The sequence below is a fragment of the Notechis scutatus genome, chromosome Z (assembly GCF_049901735.1).
Source record: "Notechis scutatus isolate UNSWTSFEM ecotype Mainland chromosome Z, rNotScu1.2, whole genome shotgun sequence".
NCBI classification, from domain to species: domain Eukaryota; kingdom Metazoa; phylum Chordata; class Lepidosauria; order Squamata; family Elapidae; genus Notechis; species Notechis scutatus.
In genome coordinates, this window is record NC_142025.1 from 43,352,749 (window position 1) to 43,377,074 (window position 24,326).

The following is a 24,326-nucleotide window of genomic DNA, read 5'->3' on the forward strand; positions in this document are numbered from 1 at the left end:
GGCCGGCAGTAGTTGGAATTGAGGTAGTTGGGGGCGTGCGTGCCTAGTCTTGGGTGATGGTGGATGGGTTGAGGTAGGGTTGTGGTTGAGGGTAAAAGCTGAGTATTGGGTTGAGTGGTTTACTTTTGATACAGTCAGCATGGTAGTCAATGTACAGGTCCTTCTCTCCATTGTCTAGAGCGGTTTTGAGTTCGATGCGGAGTGCACGGAGCGGGCACGTTGCTGTATGGTTAGGTCAGGGCGACAACGGAGGTTCTTATGGATGGTGTTGGTTTTGGCGAGTGAGTTTATAGTATAAATGAATTTACGTTTGCTTGATTCATTTTTGCAAATGACCCTGCACAAGCGTGGGGCCACAGAGCCATCTCTATTTTTGAGCTCTCGGTCAATGCGGGAAATTGTGATGAAATGTAGTACAAAGTAAGGAGAAGGCCTTTCCAAGAAGCAAAGAGACAGCTCAGCATGGAATCTTTGATATGAAGGAAAACAGCCAGAGTGAACACCCCCAACCTTTCATAGGATATATCTATGCAAATGTATGCTTTAGCCTGGCAAGATTCCCATCTATAGGAGAATAACAATGAAGAAACTGTTCTGGAGTAATGCCTTGTACCATTTTTTATTCCTTGCTCTGACAGTTACAACCTTATTTTGGCCCAATACTTTGGGGAAGACTTACACACCAAGGCTTTTCAGAAGGTCAAAAGAATGAGAGCCTTACTTGATCTCAAGGAGACAGCTATTTTACAGGGCAAGGGCAATTCTGGAGAAGACATTCCTTCTAAGTCTTACTAGATGAAACTATTTATAGAGAGTGTCCTGTAGTACACTCACTCCATACAACGTAGTGGAACAAGTAGATACATTTAGGGAGAAGTTCCTAATGCACAGTCATTTTTAAATTGTTTATCTTCCAGAAAGTGGAAAGCACTTACCTTAGTTCTTCTGATTTCCTTCCTAGAAATTGGAATTCAAACATGGGGCTTAAGGCCCGACATTTTTACAAACAAAGATTCACTAGTGTCTCAGTGGTTAACTTATCATCATTTAATAATTTATATTTTTTGGGATGCATACTAACCAAATATCTCATCTCTTTATTTAAACATATGTAAACAGTATATACATTAAATTCTTTTTCTCAACTTGTATCTCAAGGCATTTAGTTAAGCTTCTTTAAAAATTACACTGAAGCCAATGAGTTTTAAGGGCTGTGAGCGCAGGATTAAAATTCATATGAATTTACTCTCTCACAAAAATAAAAAACTCATGAAATTATGTCAATAAATTATATTATGGATTACTTATTATAGATTCAAGGAGCAATATACAGCTAATTTTTATATCCAAATGCCAATTTTTTTAAAGGGCACATCTAAGTAGCACTTAATATATTAAACCATTCAACTCCTGCCCTATGGCAATTCCAGAATATATACCTTTTTCAATGTCTACTGGGAAAAGATCCAATTTTTCCACACGTTTTTCTAATTCATATTCAGCTGATGAAGATATTGGATCAACTGTTTCATTTCTCCGGTCGTATTCTTCATCAGAGTAGGTACTGAAAACCTAAAGAGAGATTATAATCAAAGTCAGTTAAATTCAAATGCCTACAAAAAGCCTCCTCCCATTAAACTAAGCAAAAATGACTATTTCCATGAAGTGAACGTGAATTCATCCAAGATTCAGTTTCTACTATTGAAAACACGATAGTAGACCAAATGATTCTTTGGTTAAACCCACTCTAATGAAAATAATGATCAGTAAAAACTGAATCATCTTAATAAATTTATAAAGTTAAGGTATTTCATTAATGGATCGAATCTATCATTCTTCCATATGGAGTTCAAATTCTGGAAATGACGAAGTATAAAATAAGTGTCTTTGAAGTAGAAAAGCACGGAAGTTCCAAGTAATACTCAGAAACCAGTCAGAGCTTCTTAGCATGACTCTCTTCATTATTGCTACCCCTTCAAATTAGGCCAAGTTGGGAATATCAGACACCACAAGAATGCTGGAATTCTGGAACTCGAGTGGCTTTCCTAAGAAATAGAAAGTGTACTTAGATTAAGCATCCAACAATTGTAATAGCACTTAAATAGAAAATATATTTCTTTTAACAGTATAACTATTAAAATAATTACAATTTTCTCTTTTGTTTGAATTAATTTGACAATTGTTTGAGTATAAATTAAGTGTTTTAGTTGCATAACAGAATTAAGAATATAATCCCATTTTATTCTGTTGAATTTTAATATGTACTTGACAACAATAAAGTTTTCTTTATTTAATCATAGCAAGGCCATACTTCTCTTGCAACAAATAAATTTCTTGTATTTTGTTTAATAGAAAAAATTAAAGGAAAAAGAAGCTGGTGTTTAAAAATTCTTAATAAAATCAGCACAAATAATTAAAGTGCTAATTTTATTGCATGCATCCAAGTAAAAAAATTAAAAATTATCTTTTCTTTTTGCAAAATTGATGAGTTGAAAAAAGTTTATTATGTTTATTTCATCTACATGCTAACTGGGACTCTGATATTTGTGTTCCAGGATGAAAAAATGCTTTAAATAATTACACTTTTCAATAATATATCAATACACTGAAATGTTGTAAACTATTACTTTAATTTTTCAATTAATTGTATACTTTTAACTTGATACACATCTTAGTCATTTAAAGTAAATATCGGAAATCATCAGCTAGTTTGTAAAGGTTAAGAAGAAAGGAGGAGAAAATCCTGCACTGCCTTTGGCAAGTCTTGTTGTCAAGGAAACAGATGAGTATGCTGCACTGTTTTATGGTTATCTCCAAAAGAGCACCAACATGATCCTGAAAAGGAGGAAGATTAGGACAATCTTGCTTTAAATGCAGGGTTTTTTTAGCTTCTATTGACTTTGGGTTTGGTATTTCATTTATTTGGAATAACAAAACAATGATTGCACACAAACAGTTTTTGCTGGATTTATTCCAAAAGATATTCCCAGATTTATAATCCAGTCCTAAAGAACTATATACAAAACTTAAGATCCTCAGGATGAATGCATCCTTTTTCTAGGTAAGGCACAAAAAGCAACTGGCTACTGATTATTCCATACATGTTTACATATTGAATGTTTAGAAACCCATTTCAATCCAATCTTTGGCATAAAAGGTCTTTAACCAAGAAGGGAAATTATAGAGTGAGGAATTATAACTTTAATTCATTTTTTTAATCTCTTGCTAGCTCTCAAGAGTTTTCTGAGCTCTCAACTGTAATGATCATACATAGGAATACAAAATCGTATCTCCTTTTAGGAACAACTATTCCCAAGACCTGTGGGGAATGCTGTCTTTTCTTCTAAATGTTTCTTGCTTTAGTTCCAAAAGATTGTGAACAGGAAGACAATAGAGGCCACACTAGCCAAATTAGCAATCATCCAGTTTGTCTTCTCCCTCTTCTCCACATCCCCAAATCACGTACAGCAACTTCTCTTTTGTCTGTTTACTAACCTTTTCCATGCCTTGACCATCGACCACCAATTTCCTCTCTCATATCTACTGGCCACGACTCTAGCTTGATTTTTCAATGTAACAAAAACACTGTAGAGAAAATTACTGATGGAACATCAGTGATGCTAATGATGAGCCACCAAGTTGTTTTCTGGTGATCACCTAGATGAAATGTGACCTAAACTATATTTATGTACCGACCTGCAATTTATATTACAGCAAGTCTACTCCATTTCAAATGCATAAATAAGTTAGTAAGATTAGGTGAAAATATGACGCACCTCCAACTCCCTAGGGAAGGAGTGAATTATTCTCCAATTCTATCTATATTATAACTATGAATATAACAACCTTTTTCCTTACATTACATGTAATTTAATGTTTGTTGGTAGTTTCAAATAACAATTTAAAAATCAATTTAAGCAAAGACTTAAGTGTGACAATATGTAGGCCTGAGCTGATCTTTAGCAGCATGATTAAACCAATTCTTTTCAAGCTAATAAACATTTATATTGATTTCAAACAAAAGCATTTTTTTCTCTATCTACCTAAAGGGCAAACAATTCATCACCCAGCAAGGATTGTATTTTTCCAGCAAACTCTCAAATTTAGCTAAAACAAAAGATTGTGAACATCTATGAACTTTCATGAACTTCTATATTATGCTATGTTTATATGCATACGGAAATTTGCAAACATAAAGGCCAATAAATAAATAAACGTGATTAAAGAAAAGATTTTTATGGTGTGATCAAAATGGCACAGTAAGTTTCTTCAGGAAATCTGTAAGAAATCTCCAAATGCCAGACCAGTAATTACTAATTTTTACAGATTTAGATTTAGTTCTAATTGCACCTGCAGAACTTAGAAGCATTTTCTTTCTCCTAATTACAGTTTCTTACTCTTGCTCTTTTTCTGATTAGTGCAATGAGTAATAAGCTAACAAGATGCAAAATCTTATTTTTTTAATTTGTAAATTTCAATAGAAATCAGTGCTTCAAAAATCAGAAAGGTTTCTATTTTAAGCATAATCTAGCTACATAGTGGCTCCAAAGGCAACAAGCAGGGCAAAAAAGGAAATGATATAAGCCAAAAGTAGGAGTTTATCTAGGATAGGTGCCTAGCTGGTATAGCTCCATCAGCTGTAAATACAATACAATGCAGGGGGGAAAAGAAGATTAGACAGCAAATAGACGGTCACAGAAGTGCATGAGAATGTAAGCTGCCTAAACAAAGTGCAAGGTTTAAGTGTTTTTTAAATCACATACCATATCAAAGAGATAATATTAAGGGAAAAAAACCTGGGAAATATCCAATAGTTATACATAACTGAGGATTTCCCTACTTTTATTATTTTCATTATTTTCAGGAAAAGTAATCACAAGTCAATCTACAAGGTAAATGCTGAATAACTGCTCTGTTCATGCTGTCATTATAGATAGGGGTGTCAAACTCAAGGCCTGGGGAGCAGATCTGGATCCTGAAAAATATGACCCAACTCACTGAACAACTACCTTGCTTGGTGATGGAAATTTTGTGCTAAATTGTGGTTGTAAGTCAAGGACTACCTGTACACAACATAGTGCATAAGTCTTTAAACTCTTTCCTCAACTTTAATTTTCCTTCAGGCACATCAAAGTTCCCATAATTCCAAGACAAACAGGTTGGATATGATGGCCAGAATTTGTAGATTGCTGCCTAATTAGTCTTACATCGAAAATTTAGAGAAAAGTTAAATTCAGATATATGCTTAATTCTGTCCAACAATGTGCTATTTGACTTGTAAGAAACATGCACTTAACAGATTAGTCCTCTACAAAAATATTTCTGTACAAGATTTAGACTAGCTTTTTCACTGTGGCACTATATGTATCCCCCTCACACTAACTAGCACATTGTGGTTCACTCACCCACATTTCTTCCCCAATGAGTCAACATTTTCTGTATAATTCCTAACGTTAAAAAAAATGGGTGGGTGATTCAGAGCATATGCATGTATTTCTGGGGATAAGACAACAAATACATATACAGAGCTTGTTAGACTAAGGTAATTAAGAAAACACCTTCTTAGAAAGTGTGATTCATTAAAGGCAAAATGTAAAAATGCAGAACAAAGGAAAAAAGAAGGCCTACACATATAATTATGGATGACCTACAGAAATAGTCATTATGTTGGCTATGATTTCATGCCCCTAATTTATGAAAACAAGGGATTCCTTCCACAATGATATTTTCAAAAGACTTGCAAAACAAGCATTAAAAAAAAACCAAAGGCAAGAAGGTGAAATATCACCATTAAGAATGTTTGATGTTTCGTCAATTATAAACCAGTGGTTTACTCTTCATAAGCCATAGCAATTAACTAATTGTAAACCATAATTATTGTTTTGAAATGTCAACTAGATCAAAACATTTTATTTTATTGCTTCTCTCATACAAAAAAGAGCAAAGGCTTATTAAACCAGAAGTATTATTCTACCATATTAGACTTCGTAAGAGTTAATAAATCCTACAGTTTATGCATTATAGTAAAATATCTTAATTCTTAATTTGCATGCATGTTTATTTCTTTAAGAGCAGAGACTTCAATTGAAAGTAAAATAAATTTCCTTTAAATATGTGATACAGGCTAATAGATATTGGGAAGGCAATAAGAGAATTAGATATGTAACATAGACCTTCTTATACTATTCAGATGTATCTGTGTGTGTGTGTGTGTGTGTGTGTGTGTGTTTGTGTGTGTGTACACTGCTCAAAAAAATAAAGGGAACACAAAAATAAAACATCCTAGATCTGAATGAATGAAATATACTTATTAAATACTTTGTTCATTACATAGTTGAAATGTGCTGACAACAAAATCACACAAAAATTATCAATGGAAATCAAATTTAGCAACCCATGGAGGTCTGGATTTGGAGTTACGCTCAAAATTAAAGTGGAAAAAAACACTACAGGTTGATCCAACTTTGATGTAATGTCCTTAAAACAAGTCAAAATGAGGCTCAGTAGTGTGTGTGGCCTCCACGTGCCTGTATGACCTCCCTACAATGCCTGGGCATGCTCCTGATGAGGTGGTGGATGGTCTCCTGAGGGATCTCCTCCCACACCTGGACTAAAGCATCCCCCAACTCCTGGACAGTCTGTGGTGCAATGTGGTGTTGGTGGATGGAGTGAGACATGATGTCCCAGATGTGCTCAATTGGATTCAGGTCTGGGGAATGGGCGGGCCAGTCCATAGCATCAATGCCTTTGTCTTGCAGGAACTGTTGACACACTCCAGCCACATGACGTCTAGCATTGTCTTGCATTAGGAGGAACCCAGGGCCAACCACACCAGCATATGGTCTCACAAGGGGTCTGAGGATCTCATCTCGGTACTTAATGGCACTCAGGCTACCTCTGGTGAGCCCCCTAAAGAAATGCCACCGAACACCATTACTGACCCACTGCCAAACCAGTCATGCTGGAGAATGTTGCAGGCAGCAGAACGTTCTCCATGGCGTCTCCAGACCCTGTCACGTCTGTCACATGTGCTCAGTGTGAACCTGCTTTCATCTGTGAAGAGCACAGGGCGCCAGTGGCGAATTTACCAATCTTGGTGTTCTCTGGCAAATGCCAAACGTCCTGCATGGTGTTGGGCTTAAGCACAACCCCCACCTGTGGACGTTGGGCCCTCATACCACCCTCATGGAGTCTGTTTCTGACCGTTTGAGCAGCCACATGCACATTTGTGGCCTGCTGGTGGTCATTTTGCAGGGCTGTGGCAGTGCTTCTCCTGTCCCTCCTTGCACAAAGGCGGAGGTAGCGATCCTGGTGCTGGGTTGTTGCCCTCCTACAACCTCCTCCACGTCTCCTGATGTACTGGCCTGTCTCCTGGTAGCGCCTCCATGCTCTGGACACTACGCTGACAGACACAGCAAACCTTCTTGCCACAGCTCACATTGATGTGCCATCCTGGATGAGCTGCACTACCTGAGCCACTTGTGTGGGTTGTAGACTCTGTCTCATGCTACTACTAGAGTGAAAGCACCGCCAGCATTCAAAAGTGACCAAACCATCAGCCAGAAAGCATAGGAACTGAGAAGTGGTCTGTGGTCTGTCACCACCTGCAGAACCACTCCTTTATTGGGGATGTCTTGCTAACTGCCTATGCTTTCCACCTGTTGTCTATTCCATTTGCACAACAGCATATGAAAATGATTGTCAATCAGTGTTGCTACCTAAGTGGACAGTTTGATTTCACAGAAGTGTGATTGACTTGGAGTTACATTGTGTTGCTTAAGTGTTCCCTTTATTTTTTTGAGCAGTGTGTGTGTGTGTGTGTATGTGTATACACACACACACACACACACACACACACACACATATCTTCTCTCTTGATTCTTCTTCTCTGCTGCAAAATTTCCCAGACAGCATAACAAGATTTGTACTCTCCAAACTGGCTTAGATTCCAAATGAAATATTTAACAGTATATGATTAAAGGAATTTCTACATTTTACCCTAAATCTGATCCTTATCTAATCTACTATCATAGTTCCAACAAAGAGAAAACTTAATAGTGTTTGGTGAAATCTGTTTATACTTTTTTATAGTATTAACATACAAACAGATAAGGACCAGGTTGTACCATCAATATCCATAAGTGGTTAAGGAATGAGGATATTTATTTTCATTCATTTATATTTCACATTTCTCAGCTACTTATTTCCCTCAAAGAGTGATTCTTTGTAACTCTTTGTTACAAGCAATAAAACCATGTCTTCACAAGCAGCAAACGCAACAACTGGATTAACCTTTTTTGTAAAAGTGCCTTTGTTACAACATTACAGCATTACTAGGCAAACTTTATCATAAATTTATTCAGAGAGAAAAGCATTTTAAAATTATTCAGAAAAAGGAATCCAGAGTAGAAAGGAAGGTAGAAAGAGAGGTGAAAAAAAAACTGAAGAAACAGTTCTAAGGTAACTAAGAACAAAATAAATATGGTACACAGGTAATTTTCCTGATTTTGTGTGTGTGTGTTTTAAGACAAATATTTAAGGCTATTATCTTACAAAATATTTAAATATAAATATTTAACAGTGTGTAGGTCAACTGCATCAAAGTATAAATAGCTACATTTCATCAGCATGTATTATTCTAAAGCCAACCTAAAACACATTTCCATAACTGCCAGCTGATAGGGAACTTTTAGTGAAAAGTCAACAATTGAAACTTTTCTTTTTAAGTAAATGAAATGGTCCTTTTAATGATTTTGGAACTGAAACTTCTTAAAAGAGCAGTCTCTTACTCAGCATTACTCTTCCCTTCACTATGGGAACTGTAAGAACGTCTTTTTCCTACTTACTACCTTAATCAGAGATTGGGTTCAGCTCCCATAATGTCTAGCTAGAAGGACTCAAATTCCTTTAATTGGTTGAGCACACTCTCACTGAGAGGTAACTAAGAATTAATTATTGCTCCCAAATCCATTTCAATACAAGCCTTAAAAAATAAAACTAATGTAGATGCCCATGGAAAGGAAGAGAAACAAATAGTATGCATAGGATAGCCCAAAACACACAGTCAGTTGCCTCTTGAAAAAGGACTTTGGGGACATTCTGGTGAGGGAGAAGTTCCCTGAGGACAGGGTCCAGTATGAGTCCAAAAGCTCGGAAGACCGTGGTTCTGGTGACCAACGCAGATTGGATTGTACAACATTAACCTGGGACATGTATATTTGCCTTCATTCGGAAGGGGAGCACATGATGAAACATGCGTGGCTTCATTATACAAATAGTGTAATTTGTGTACACGGGTCAGACATTGGGATCCAAGTAGGTAAACATATTTGTGTAATGATGTCACTGCTCATCAATTTTATATCATTGTAGTTTGCTGCATAATCTACTGTTGAGAAACGTGGAAAAAGAGGGAAGATGGCACTGAGTGATTAATCCTTGAACACTTGGAAAACAAAATGCAACACTTTGGGCAAACATTATGAAGTTTTACATAACTTAATCTTTCAGATGTTAATTGTCAGAAACTAGGTGGCTCTCTGTCAAGCATGGTTTTCAAACTTCGAAATTTTTAAGTGGTGTGGACTTCAATTTCCAGAATTCTAGGAGTCCATAACTCCCAGAAGTCTTAAGCTTGCCATCTTAAGCTTGCCAAGTTTGAAAAACACTATTCTAGTGGATCCTGTATTGAGCAAAGTATTCAACTAAATGACTTCTAATAGACCTTCCAACTATATTTATGGGAAAATAATGCTTTGCTTTTCTGTTTTAAAAACAGAAATGTCTAAACTCTGTTAAAAGAATAATAGGTTTCTTCCTTTTGATAATCTTACAGAGTTAAATGAAACAAATGCTTACAAGATTAAAAGAAAAATTAACTATGAAACAAAATATATGGCATCTTATAATTCCTTAATATTCACTTGGTATGTTTAAAATGCCACTAGGGTCCCTTAGCCATAGAATAACACTTCTAGTATCAAAGACAGGCCAGCATCTAGACTAAAAATGATTTTTAAAAGTAATTCTGATATGACTAAGATATTAAAATGATGCAAAAGTTGAAGTAATATAAACAAATTATTATTGTTTTATTGCAGGCCTTTCCTGGTTATAGTATAGTTATCTAGAAAATAAAAGTAATATAAATTGGGAAAGGGTTCTTATCTATTTATTGAGGCACCTACCTCCTAGTGCAGCTAAGTCTCAGCCTGAAGAAGCAGCCTTTATCATCCTTTCTGATCTAGGATTTAGCGGCTTATACGTTTTAATGGTTAAATGTTTTCCCTTCTAAGCTGTTAGCCCACAGCTAATTCAGGCAGTCCTTATTTAATTCCCTCTGCCTCAGTAACCATTCTAACTTAGAATGGCGCTAAATGAGGACTTGTATTTCTGTGGACACTGTTAGATCTGGGAGAGTGGGTGCAAGGAACGGAGACGAGGCATCGAATAGTGACTCCAAACTCTTTATTAGTGAATTCAGAACAGAGCGAAAATACTCGGGCAGCAGCAGCTCCTTTTATAGAGCTGGCTGCTGTATCATCAACCAATGATTTGAGTTTGCCGCGCTTTGGAGCGTCCAATCATGGCGGCCCGCTATTAGCCAATCGGATTAGCCCAAAATGACCAATCACGATCCACTATTCATGGACCAATCAAAAGTGCAGGATTACGATCCTGCCGTGGAAAGAAAACTATTAGAGTTGCAGGCTTACGAGTCTGCTTAGTTCGGAACAGACACAATTGCAATCAACGTAACTGACTTGCAATTTTAATGCTTGTGGTGTCCTTAGGTCACATGATTGCTATTTGCAATTTTGTTAAGTTTGGGAAATAATGGAGACCAGACATCTGACCAGTGACTTCAACTCTTTAATAATCGTAAATAGAACAGAACAGAGCAAGGCTATGGGCAACAGCAACCCTTTTATAGGGTTATCTGCTACCTTATTAACCAATGACATTTGCAATAAGTTCAACTTATAACCAGTGAGAAGTGTCAAAATAGTGGCCAATCAGGGACTACTTATGGACCAATCCCTAGTTGTTGTATAAGGGCCAATCAGGTATGCAGGTTTCCAAACCCTGATTTGCATTTATGCTAGTAACATTTATTGATTCACAACACCCCTCCCCCTTGGGTTCCGTTTGAGGGGAGCTGTAATAAAATCCTCAAGATAGACAGGCCGTTTGGTCTGTCTGGATGATTTCCGTGGTTCCACCTGGTTTGGTCTAAGGTCCGGTTCCGGTGGAGCGTTTGGATGATCTTTATTAACTACAGTTTCGCTGCACGGTGATTCCGTGCTGCTTCCACTGTGGTTGTCTCTGCTACTCCGTGTTTCTTCGGGTTTTGCAGTTCGGTTTCCCCGTATTAAAGTTCCCTGAAAAATTCAACTCCTCCCCGCTTCAAGTTCCGGTGTTTCGCTGGGCCGTAGGGTTTCCGTTGGCCTGTTATTTGTCATATCAAAGTCAATTTCTCGATATTTCCTCCCCTTGAGTTGGTGAACCCGGGAGTCATGGGTGCTGGGTGGTAATCTCGATCGGAGTTGGTCTATGTGGCGTTTCCACACCCTCCCATCGTCCGTTAGCAGGCGGTAGGATCTAGGCCCGGTAAGGTGGGTAACGGTTGCGGGTATCCATAACGAGTCGCCGGAAAAGTTTTTGGCAAAGATTAAATCGCTTACCTTAAATTCCCGGCATTTGCTGCTGGAGCCGAAGGGGCTTTTCCGGTGCGAATGCGGGGTGGAGCCGGTCAAGGTGCGATCGTAGTTTCCGCCCCATAAGAAGTTCAGCGGGCGTTTTGTTGGTCACGCTGTGGCGTGATGTGCTGCAACAAGAGAATTCGATTGATTTTCTCGTCGATGTTGCCAAATTCCATTTTGTGAAGGGTCTTTTTTACAAATTGTACCATGCGTTCTGCACGTCCATTCGCCGCAGGGTGCGCGGGCGAGGTTAGCGCATGGCGGATGCCCTGATCAGCAAGATATTGTTCAAAGGGTAATGCAGTAAACTGTGGGCCGTTGTCCGAGACCAACACGTCCGGAAACCCGTGTGTGGCAAATAGTCTGTTTAATTTATTGATGACTGAGTCCGTTGTAGTTGTGTTCATTCGATGAATCTCGAGCCAGTTTGAATAGGCGCCGACAGTAATAAGGAAAGTGTGTCCTTTGGTAGGCCCCGCAAAGTCAATATGAATACGGGACCAAGGTCCCCTCGGAGTTTCCCATTCGGTTGGGCTTGCTTTAGGCGGGCGTTGCTGGCGTCCTGGCAAGCGTTGACAAGTAGCGACCCAGGCCTCAATTCTTTTGTCGATTTCCGGCCACCAAGCGTAGCTGCGCGATGCGAGTGCTTTCATCCGCACGATACCCGGATGTCCCTCATGCAATACCGCCAAAACAGTTTGTTGCAATTTGCCAGGGATTACGACTCGATCGCCCCACAAGATACAGCCTTTTGGGAAAACAGTTCGGTTTGGCGGGCTTTGAAAGGCGCCCATTCCGGTGCTATTTGGTCCGTCGGCCACCCCGTTCAACCCAGCGTAGGATGTGTTGCAGAACTGGGTCACGTTTCGTTTCAAAGGCAATGTCTCTAGCCATCAAGGGTGGTGCATGTAGAGCTTCGATCTGTAGTGTTGAGATGGTTGGGGCTGGATCTACAACAGAGTCTGGGAGCGGTGTTCTGCTCAATGCATCAGCATGGAGAATTGATTTCCCCGGGCGATGTTGCAAGGTGTAGTTGTAGGCCGCCAAGAATTCAGACCAACGGGTCATTCTGGGGGACAATATATATGAGGTTGGTTTATTACCCGCAATGATCATTCAGCTTTAGCTAAGGTTCGCGAAAAAAACGCGATGGGGGCTTCCGCTCCGTTTGGTAACACATGGGCCAGAATTGCCCCAACCCCAAAAGGTGATGCATCACACGTGATAGTGAGCGGCAGAGTCTCGTTGTACTGCATAAGTACTGAATCAGAAGTTAGCAATTTCTTTACTTGTTGGAAAGCATGTTGTTCCCGTTGTCCCCAAACCCACGTTGCTTTTTTGTCTAATAGTCTATGCAATGGTTCAGCTACCGTTGCTTTGTGGGGTAAAAAGACATTATAGAAATTGATAAGTCCAAGGAACGCCTGTAGGTCTGCCTTGTTCCTTGGAGTGGGGGCCTTTTTAATCGCCCTTAATTTGTCTTCGGTGGGATGGATTCCTTGGCTGTCCAGGAGGTATCCCAAAATTCTACTTTTTCGGTACATAACTGGCATTTATCTTTTTAACTCTGAGGCCTGCGTTTTGGAATCTTCATAAAACCTCTCTGAGTCGTTTTTCTAGGATGTCTTTGTTAGGGCGGCGATGAGTACATCGTCGAAATATGGTACGACCCTCTGATCCCTTGTAACAACCTTTCCATTAAACTCTGAAAGATTCCGGGGCAACGCTTACCCGAACTGGAGCCAGTTGCATTTAAATGCGCCCTATGCGTTACGATAGTTTGCGCTTCTGCCGTGGTAGGATCTACAGGCAATTGCTGATACGCCTGGGCTAGATCTAGTTTAGCAAAACTTTCCTGCCACCCAGGGAATGGAGCAAGTGTTGCACTACCGGCACTGGATATGCACTTTGCTGTAGTGCGTGGTTTAAGGTGGCCCGGTAGTCTCCGCAAATTCTTAGTGACCCATCAGGCTTGATAGGTGTCACTATAGGGGTTTCCCAGCGGGCGTGGTCAGTGGGTTCCAGCACGCCCTGCGCTATTAGCTTATCGAGTTGTTCATCGATTTTAGGCTTCAAGGCGAATGGCACCCGACGTGGCTTAAGGCGGATGGGTGCTATCTCAGGGTTCAAGTTAAACGAGATCGGGGTCCCCTTGTACTTGCCTAGTCCGTTCGCGAAAACGTCTTGGAATTCTTGCACGAGTGCCTCCTCCCAATTGTTGCTCTCGGCTCGGTGGACTCGGCACAGTAATTCCGGCGGCCTGAACCATTGAAGGCCTAAAAGACTAGGCCTGTCGCGGTCCACGACAGTCAGTGGTAGAAGCGACGGCACGGTCCTTGAAAGAGATCTGGAATCTGCGGGACCCGACGACGGAATTCGGTTGCCCTGATAGTCTTTGAGTATAACCCTTTGAGGGTTAAGGTCTTGGCGGCGAATCGTTGGAATGAGCTGTTGGAACGTTTTCCACGACACCATCGAGAGGGAAGATCCCAGTCTACCTCCATCACGCAAGGTTTGTTTTCGATGGCGACCTTTACTCGGATTTTCCCGGCATCAAGGGATGTAAGCGTGGCCAATGGTGATTGTTTGGTGGGTCTCTTCCCGCCTGGTTTCTTCACGCCTGGTGGAAGTGGTGGACGGCTTGTTTCTGTAGGAGTGGTTTCCCCATCGGTGGTTCAGTTTTTCTCGGTGTGTGCTGAAGAATCCTGAAGATTGGCATTCGGCCTGTCGGGGTTTGGAGTTTTGTTTGCTTCTGCAAACCTTTGCGATGTGACCTCATCTCCCGCAATTTCGGCAGAGTGCATCGAGGAATTTGCAGCTGGATCGTGGGTGATTCGCCCCACATCCTGCACACGGTCGGAATGAGGGTTGTGTGAACTGGTCTCATTCCGTTCGGAGTCGGTTGACCTCTTCCTCATTGCTTTCTGATGGGGATTCTAGGTCTTCGTAGTGAGTCGATACCGGGTGTCTCTCTGAGCGAGGCGAGGTATCATTGGCGAGTTTATGTAGCGGTGCGTTGGTGCGGCGCATTCGGGCTGCCGAGTTCTTGGTCGCCTCCGCTGCCGAGGCTTCTTTAAGGGCATCGTTGAGGCTGATGTCCCCCTTAGCCATAATTTTGCTCTGGATCGTGCCGTCTTCTAGGCCCAGAACCAGGCGGTCCCGGAGGGCTTCTTCTAAGTCGGCGAATCCGCAGAGGCCTCCAAGGTTGCGGAGGTCCGCGATGTAATTGGCAAGGCTTTTGCCCTTCCGTTGGTCCCTCTGGTAATATTCGTGTCTTCTGACTAAGGTTGGCAAGGTGGGCGCGTAGTGAGCCCGTAGTAAAGGCTCGAGGACGTCCCAGTCCATCTCTTTTACCTCTGCTGGCTTGGCAAGTGATTTTGCCATTTTAAACACGGTAGGCCCGCAGTGAGTTAGAAAGATAGCTCTTTTTTTGCCGGTTGTTGCATCTTTCAAATTGTTGGTCTCCAGAAACATCTGGAACCGATCCATGTATGCCTCCCAGTCTTCGGTTTCTGGGTTGAATGGAGCGGGTGGTATGGCACCGCTGGCCATGTTGCCGTTGATGGTGCGTGTTCGACCACGTGCTCTGTTGGTTGCTCTGTAACTCAGTCAGCTCTTCGGTCTCCGCATCCCACCCTCGTCGCCAGTGTTAAGTTTGGGAAATAATGGAGACCAGACATCTGACCAGTGACTTCAACTCTTTAATAATCGTAAATAGAACAGAACAGAGCAAGGCTATGGGCAACAGCAACCCTTTTATAGGGTTATCTGCTACCTTATTAACCAATGACATTTGCAATAAGTTCAACTTATAACCAATGAGAAGTGTCAAAATAGTGGCCAATCAGGGACTACTTATGGACCAATCCCTAGTTGTTGTATAAGGGCCAATCAGGTATGCAGGTTTCCAAACCTTGATTTGCATTTATGCTAGTAACTTTTATTGATTCACAACAAATTTCATTGCCAACTTCCAACAAGCAAAATCAATGGGAAAGCCAGCAGGAGGTTGCAAAGGATGAACACCTAACATCACCCCTAACGAATGTGCAGGATTAATTTAATAACAGCAACCTGAACTGTTGCAACCACCATAGGAATCAGCAATCTGTGACATTATGTTTTACTAGTATATTGCTAAGAGACAGAGTTGCCCATTCCAATTATTGTTTTTAAGCAAAGGCTACCTGTAAAAACAGGTACTAATATAAGAACAATTTCAGTTCAGTCTTATGTAAGCCCTAAACAAAAGATTCACTGAACATCAGAATTTATTTCTAAGACATAGATTAAAAATAAATAGCATACTAGTCTTTCCTGTAACATACCAAGTACTGAAAAACTCAGAAATCGGAAAACTAAACTGACAATTATATTTCCTTAGTGATTAGTGCAGCATTTGTATTTAGCATAAACTATTAAAACCTCTTTAAAAAATTAAAATATTAAATACCCTCCATGACAGCAACACAACTGAGGTTGAACAAAGAGACTCATTTAATAGGACAACTGAGAAACAGAGGAATAATGTGTAAAGACTTCATCCCCCACCTGCATATGCAGGTTGTCCTAGAAAACTTGATAACTCCAAAGACATGACTCTAACAATTCTGACATTTTTAACAACAATTGTGCTTGCAGAGAATGTTTTTCTTTCATGAAATAAACAATTTCCTTTTGTTCACAACTGGTTATCAGGGTGTTGACTGAAAGAATAAAAATCCAGACTTAATACAATGATATATTCCGTACTACTGCTATCGGTGTCCTTGCAGCTGCATCAGAACTTTGATATTTTTTGGATTCAGACAATTAGTTTTGCTAGAGTAGGAGTCAAATTGCCCAGATGCTTATGACATTGAACTAGGCTTTAGGGCTATGTAGAAGACAGCAGATAATGAAAGAGTATTGGAACCGTTTCAAAAACCCAGATTTGCCATTACTTCAACACTGTTATTAACATCCACAATCTTGAACAATTTTAATTTTATTATAAATGTTTACCCATTTGTTCTATATGCCATTAAGCTTACTGCTTAATAACTAATAGATGCAAAGGTTTATATTCTACATAGCAAAAATTTTATATAGTAGAGTTTCTAATTCAGAGTATCTTTTCTTAATTGCAATCTAACTATGTAGAGTAGTTAAAATGACACTCTTCCTAATATAAATTAGTATTTATTATCCAGTTAAGTTTAAATCCATATACAGTTTTCCTAGTTCACTTTCTTTTTTCCCCCCAGACAAGGTGGGTAGGATATGGAAAAGTTCTATTGCTTATATCTATTGCAATAAAAAAGAAACTTGTTTATTTTAGTATATTCATTAACAGAATTATAAAATAGATACTAGAAGAGCAGAGGGATAACCTTTTTTTTTTCAAAAAAAAAAAAGAACATTTGTTTTTCAGAAATTGTATCATTTTATTGCAGGTAGACAGTCAGATTTGCCAACTCTTAGTAACTAGGTAAGAATAAATTAAATGTGGGAGTATTTAACAGAAAACTATGAAAATATGTTTTAAGAGCTAAATGTTTAAAAAGAAGAATTTGACTATTCTTTCATAATAGCAGGAGGACTGATCTAAAACAGGAGTCGCCAACCTTTTGGACCTCAGGGACCACCAAACTCATTATTTTAAATCCCGCAGATCACTAATGTGAATTCTGACTGACGTGGCTTGCTGACATTGGTGGGAGGGAGAGGGAGGGGAGATATATACATATATATACTGCTCAAAAAAATAAAGGAAACACAAAAATAAGACATCCTAGATCTGAATGAATAAAATATTCTTATTAAATATTTTGTTCATTACATAGTTGAATGTGCTGACAACAAAATCACACAAAAATTATCAATGGAAATCAAATTTAGCAACCCATGGAGGTCTGGATTTGGAGTTACGCTCAAAATTAAAGTGGAAAAAAACACTACAGGTTGATCCAACTTTGATGTAATGTCCTTAAAACAAGTCAAAATGAAGCTCAGTAGTGTGTGTGGCCTCCATGTGCCTGTATGACCTCCCTACAATGCCTGGGCATGCTCCTGATGAGGTGGTGGATGGTCTCCTGAGGGATCTCCTCCCACACCTAGACTAAAGCATCCCCCAACTCCTGGACAGTCTGTGGTGCAATGTGGCACTGATGGATGGAGCGAGACATGATGTCCCAGATGTGCTCAATTGGATTCAGGTCTGGGGAACAGGCGGGCCAGTCCATAGCATCAATGCCTTTGTCTTGCAAGAACTGCTGACACACTCTAGCCACATGAGGTCTAGCATTGTCATGCATTAGGAGGAACCCAGGGCCAACCACACCAGCATATGGTTTCACAAGGGATCTGAGGATCTCATCTCGGTACCTAATGGCAGTCAGGCTACCTCTGGTGAGGGCTGTGCGGCCTCCTAAAGAAATGCCACTGAACACCATTGCTGACCCACTGCCAAACCGGTCATGCTGGAGGATGTTGCAGGCAGCAGAACGTTCTCCACAGTGTCTCCAGACCCTGTCACGTCTGTCACATGTGCTCAGTGTGAACCTGCTTTCATCTGTGAAGAGCACAGGGCGCCAGTGGCGAATGTGCAAATTTTGGTGTTCTCTGGCAAATGCCAAACATCCTGCACGGTGTTGAGCTATAAGCCCAACCCCCACCTGTGGACGTTGGGCCCTCATACCACCCTCATGGAGTCTGTTTCTGACCGTTTGAGCAGCCACATGCACATTTGTGGCCCACTGGAGGTCATCTGGCAGGGCTCTAGCAGTGCTCCTCCTGTCCCTCCTTGCACAAAGGCGGAGGTAGAGGTCCTGATGCTGGTTGTTGCCGTCCTACAGCCTCCTCCACATCTCCTGATGTATTGGCCTGTCTCCTGGTAGCACCTCCATGCTCTGGATACTATGCTGACAGACACAGCAAACCTTCTTGCCACAGCTCACATTGATGTGCCATCCTGGATGAGCTGCACTACCTGAGCCACTTGTGTGGGTTGTAGACTCCATCTCATGCTACCAAGAGAGTGAAAGCACCGCCAGCATTCAAAAGTGACCAAACCATCAGCCAGAAAGCATAGGAACTGAGAAGTGGTCTGTGGTCTGTCACCACCTGCAGAACCACTTCTTTATTGGGGATGTCTTGCTAACTGCCTATGCTTTCCACCTGTTGTCTATTCCATTTGCACAATAGCATGTGAAATTGATTGTCAATCAGTGTTGCTTCCTAAGTGGACAGTTTGATTTCACAGAAGTGTAATTGACTTGGAGTTACATTGTGTTGCTTAAGTGTTTCCTTTATTTTTTTAAGCAGTGTACATACATACATACATACATACATACATACATACATACTTATTTATTTATTTATTTATTTATTTATTTGATTTGCCAATTGTTTACAAGATAATAAGTATAAATGTATACATAGTTGTGAATACATGAAATGGGTACATATAAGAAAAATAAAAGAATAAGAGAAACAATAGGACAGGGACGGTAGGCACGTTGGTGCGCTTATGCACGCCCCCAACAGGCCTCTACATACATCTGATTTAACCTAGGAGGGCTAGTGATGTTCTCTCTCTCTACCCCTCCCTCCCTCCCTCTCTCTCACACAGACACACAGACACACACACACGCACAGATGCCTCACACACCCCCACCCCCTCCAAGGCAGCCACATTCCTAGCCTGCTTTTGAGCTCCGCTCTCAGCTTCATGCAAGGAAAGCAGCAGAAGCAGCAGAAGTCTTTCTTTCTCTCCCCCAAACTCTGCCAGAAATGAGCCTTTACCAGTGCAGCCTCTTGGAGCAGGATGCCTTGCAGGATCCCAAAGACTCATTTCTGGAGGAGTTTGGGGGAGAGAAAGAAAGACTTTTGCTGCTTTCCTTGCATGCAGCCAAAAGCAGAAGAAGAAAGAAGTGGAAGAAGCAACCCTTGGCCAAGCAAGTTCCTCCCTCCGCCCTTTCCCCCTTCTCACTGCCTCGTGTTGTTCCTAATGCAAGCGATGCAAGCCTTGTATTCCCATGGGCCATGTGGACAGCACAGTCTGGTGTTCCCCCGTAGCCTGGATTAATTGCTCTGGGGTTGACATTTCTCTGTGGACCACCAAAATTTTCTCACAGACCACCAGTGAGCCCTGGTGGGTCTAAACCAGTGGTTGCCAACCAGTGGGTCGGGGACACTGTGGTCCGTGAGAAAATTTTGGTGGTCCATAGAGAAATGTCACCCCAAAGCACCCCCCCCAAAAGCAATTAATCAAGGCTGCACGGGAACACAAGGCTTGTGTCTCTTGCATTGCGAACAACAAAAGGTAGTGAGGGGAGAGGGTAAAGGGTAGAAGGGGAAAACTTGCCCCACTCACTCTACGTGCCTTGCCTGGCTACCAGGCTGCTTCTTTCCGCTTCTTTCTTCTTTTGCTTTTGGCTGCACACAAGGAAAGCAGCAAAAGTCTTTCTTTCTCTCCCCCAAACTCTGCCAGAAATGAGTCTTTGGGATCCTGCAAGGCATCCTGCTCCAAGAGGCTGCACTGGTAAAGACTCATTTCTGGCAGAGTTTGGGGAAGAGAAAATAAGACTTCTGCTGCTTCTACTGCTTTCCTTGCATGAAGCCAAAAGTATCTCTCTCTCTCTTTCATTCCCACTGAGAATAGAGCTGGAGATGGTATTCTGTGATCCCAAATAAAGAATTATCTATCAGTAGGAAAATGGGGAATTTTTCTGCAGACTTTTTTTGGGATTTTCCCAGAGTCTCTGATATGTGGGATTTAAAATTATGAGTTTGTTGGTCCCTGAGGTCCAAAAGGTTGATGACCCCTGCTCTAAACCACTTCTTATTAAACATTTTTGAAGTACAGGTAGTCCTCAACTTACGTCCTCAATTGAGCCCAAAACTTATGTTGCTAAGTGAAGCATTTTTATGAGTTGTGCTTCATTTTATGACTTTTGCTATTGTTAAGTGAATCACGGCTCATTCAGTTAATCTGGCTTGCCCCATTGCCTCTGCTTTTGTCTGGGAAGATTAGAAGTGGTGATCACATGACACCAGGAGAGTACAACTGTCATAAATACATGCCAGTGGCCAAGTATCACTATTTTCAATGTTGATGTACCTTTGAACTGATCACTAAATGAATGGTTATAAGTTGAGGACTATCTGTACAGTCTGCACAGTTCTAAAAATAATGTTTGCATCTCTACTTGCATAAGGAATGTTCCAAACCTAACAATTTCAATTCAGTATCCCCAATAAAGAAAAGTGATATTTTCTGGATGCTTATTATTTGCAAGCTTCTAAACAAGTGTTTTCTTTCTACAAAAGCCTAATATAATTGTCACATGATAATCTGATCTGTTGAGTGTACAGGAACAAGCTCCTTTTCAAAAATACTGGCTGCTACAAAGCTTCTTATTTTCTGGACAAATTAGTTACTGTTCTTTGAAGTTTCTTGCCTCAGAACTATACACATTTATTTTATTTCAGTAGTTCTGCAAAATAAATAAAATGAAATGTCTCATCCTGATGCTATTTACACATGAAGAAATAAATTTTAAAGCAAGTTATTTTGATAGCCTTAAAAGGAAAAGGGTCTATAAAACAGTTCAACAAGTGAATGCAGGTTTATATAACACTGAAATACAATGAAGATTGGCTTCCCTATATATTCCATGTCACACAATAAGGCCAACTTAGAGTATGATTTCATGTAAGAGAGTAATCATAAGGAATTTTAATGTTTTAAATATTTTTGATGTAATCACCAGTTGTGAACAGAAAGGACTTGGTATGTATGTGTGTGTATATATATGTATGCATGTATGCATGCATGCATGATGGCGGGTGGATATAGGAAAAGGTGGTTCCTCACCTAACCAGATCTAGAGCCATGTAGGGTCTAGACTCATTTAGGATCTTAAAGCACTTTGAATTACATATGGAAACATCTGATAATCAATGCAGCTCTGAAGCAGCAGGGCCAGATGAATATATTGGATTACACCTATATTTGCTCAGGCTGCATCAAAGTAGCTTCTGGATGTTCTTCTGGTCAGTCTTACATGCAGCATATTATAGTAATCTAAGTGGTAAGTGATTAGAATTCTGTGAGCAACAGCCTCTGTGGCAATATGGAAAATCATTGTTTTTCAAGGAGTTTAGTCACATAATTTTTATTTTTCCTTTATATTAAAAAAAGTCTAGAAGTTTAGAACTCATTCTGAGCTAATCTACTTGGTTTTACTCTTAATTACTGAATAAAAAAGGAGAAGGGGAAGAATCTTAATGTAGTTTCAAAGCTTTTCCTGCTGTGAATGTTTCACTTTTGATTCCCATTGAAGAGTAATAGTTAAAGTTGGGTCTTATATTGACCATAGCAGGGCCCAAAAGTTATGGTGCCAGGTTTTGATTAAAAAACAAACAAACAAACCTGGGAGTTATTGCTTAGTGGAAGATTTTGCACAGAACTTAGCCCTGGGTACAGCAGAAACTGGGCTACAATCTTGGGCTATTAAGGAACTCCTAGCAGCTGCTAGGAGTTCCTTAATTTAAGATTTAAGTATCATCTTGCTTGATATGTTTTTTATGTTTTGCTTTTAATTGTTTGCTTGACCTAGTAACAAAATTCAAATTTCCCTTGATTTACTATGTTTATTGTGGTTCCAAAATTGCCTGGCCACCTGATCACTGCACTGACACTTGGCAAACCAAGGGCACACAAAGGTAAATGTACAAAACCCCTCCTAATTACAATTGATTCATGTCCTTCAAATGAAAGCTATAAATCTCTTCCCCAAGAACAGGAATGTCTCTATTACAAACCCACCCCATTTTGCTTTTCAGAGAGGATGAAATAGTCGTTGATTCCAGCTGAAACAGTGATGAAAGGAAAGGGAGATTTCTGGGACTTTCTCATCCTTCAAAGGAGAAGGGAAAGGATTGAATCTCCTATCATATCCATGGGATGAGGGACAGAAGGGGGAAAAAATAAAGTGGAAGACAGCTGGAAAGCCAGAAGGACAAGATAAGAGAGATTTAGGCGTGCCCATTGCAATGACAATGGATACTCCTCTTACTAAGGCATGGCTGGCTTTTAGTTCATTAGGACAAAGAAGTAGTAAAAGGGAAAAGATCTGGACCTTGAGACTGTTTTATCAATATAAAATTGAGGCTCGTAATTGGCAGGTGCTGGTTTTCTGCTCTAATTACAACTTTTCCCCTATCCATAATCTCTGTTTACTTTCTTTATTCCTGTCAGAAGCTCCTACAGTTTATAGGCACACAACCTTCAACACCGAGCAAATAAAATAGATATAAAAAGGTCATAGAAATGTAGCATGTGTAAACAGGGTCTCTTCTTATCGGCACTGGTGAGGAAGAATGAAACAACATATATTTTACAATAAAAATAATTCATTCCTCTGTAGTGTAACTAAGTGATAGCATCTTTTGCATCTCCGTACTTCATAACCTCCCTTCTGGCCTTGGAAGCGAGTACCAAATTCTGTCGCTTCTGGAATAAGCCAATTAGCCAGCGAAGTACATATGGTTACTGTTTGTTTGAGATTAGGATTCCAAACTAATTTGCTGTAAATTAGATTTTTTTTTCCTAACTAAACAGTCCAAGTGCAAGCTGTTCTACAAGACAGAAGTTCCCACAAAGAAAAGCTACTTTGGACCTCCTGTTACACTTCTAAATAGCAATGGCATTTAGACTTATGAACTGCTTCACAGTGCTTTACAGATCTCCCTAAGTGGTTTACAGGTCAGCATATTGCCCCTTACAATCTGGATTCTCATTTTACCAATCTCAGAAGGATAGAAGACTAAGTCAACCTTGAGCCAGTGAGATCGAATGGCTGGCAGTCAGCAGAATTAGAATTACTGCATTCTAATCACTGTGCCATCATGGCTCTCAATAGATGCAGACATTCATTGGGCATTCTCTATATCGTTAGATTGGGCAGGCAGAACCTGGATGGGATAGGTAGTCTTACACAGATTTGTGATAACCAGTGCTCTGAATTGTAATATAAAATACATAAACAACCCAATGGTTAAACTCACCATCAAAGCCTTACACAAGTCATATAGGTCCCATGTTATGTACCAAAAGATTACCATAGTAACTAATCAGAAGATGAAGTTTCTTTATATTTTCTCACACTATCTGAATGTCAGCCACTCTGTTTTCTATAAGGTTTGATTGCCTTGGTTCAAATTGTCCCATATACTCTGCTCCAAGTTTGCAGTATTCAAGCTGTACTTTAAAAAAAATAAAATTTGAAAAGGGATTCAGAGATCCCTAAAAACAACATGTAGGATATCTAATGAATTTTTTTTTTATCAGTCTTTGGTTTAGTTCTAATTTATAAATTGCATCCAATTTGTTTTTCCAATATATTCTGTTATATATTGAAACTGAGTATTTCTACTCAGTATTTCTACTCAGTTGCATTAATGTAGAGAAGTGATGGTTCATGTTTCTATATATAGATTTACATATGATTTCCTGACTAATGTTCTGAGTCAGTATCTTTGGGGTTTCTCATCTGATGTGACATGATCTGACAATTAAATCAAAGTATCTAGGAAAAGAAAGTTAGAAGTTCACATCTAGGTTGTTGGTCTCATTTA

General features: G+C 40.0%; 1 protein-coding gene across 2 annotated transcripts in view; it reads right to left on the minus strand.

Annotated features, from left to right (window-relative positions):
• The window catches only part of PPP1R9A (protein phosphatase 1 regulatory subunit 9A), a 107,641-nt gene that overhangs the window by 62,786 nt on the left and 20,529 nt on the right, over positions 1 to 24,326 (minus strand). For both annotated transcript variants that reach the window (XM_087945405.1, XM_087945404.1), the window contains exon 3: positions 1,440 to 1,572. In XM_087945405.1, coding sequence (XP_087801531.1) covers positions 1,440 to 1,572 — 133 coding nt within the window. The remainder of the gene's footprint in view (positions 1 to 1,439; positions 1,573 to 24,326) is intronic.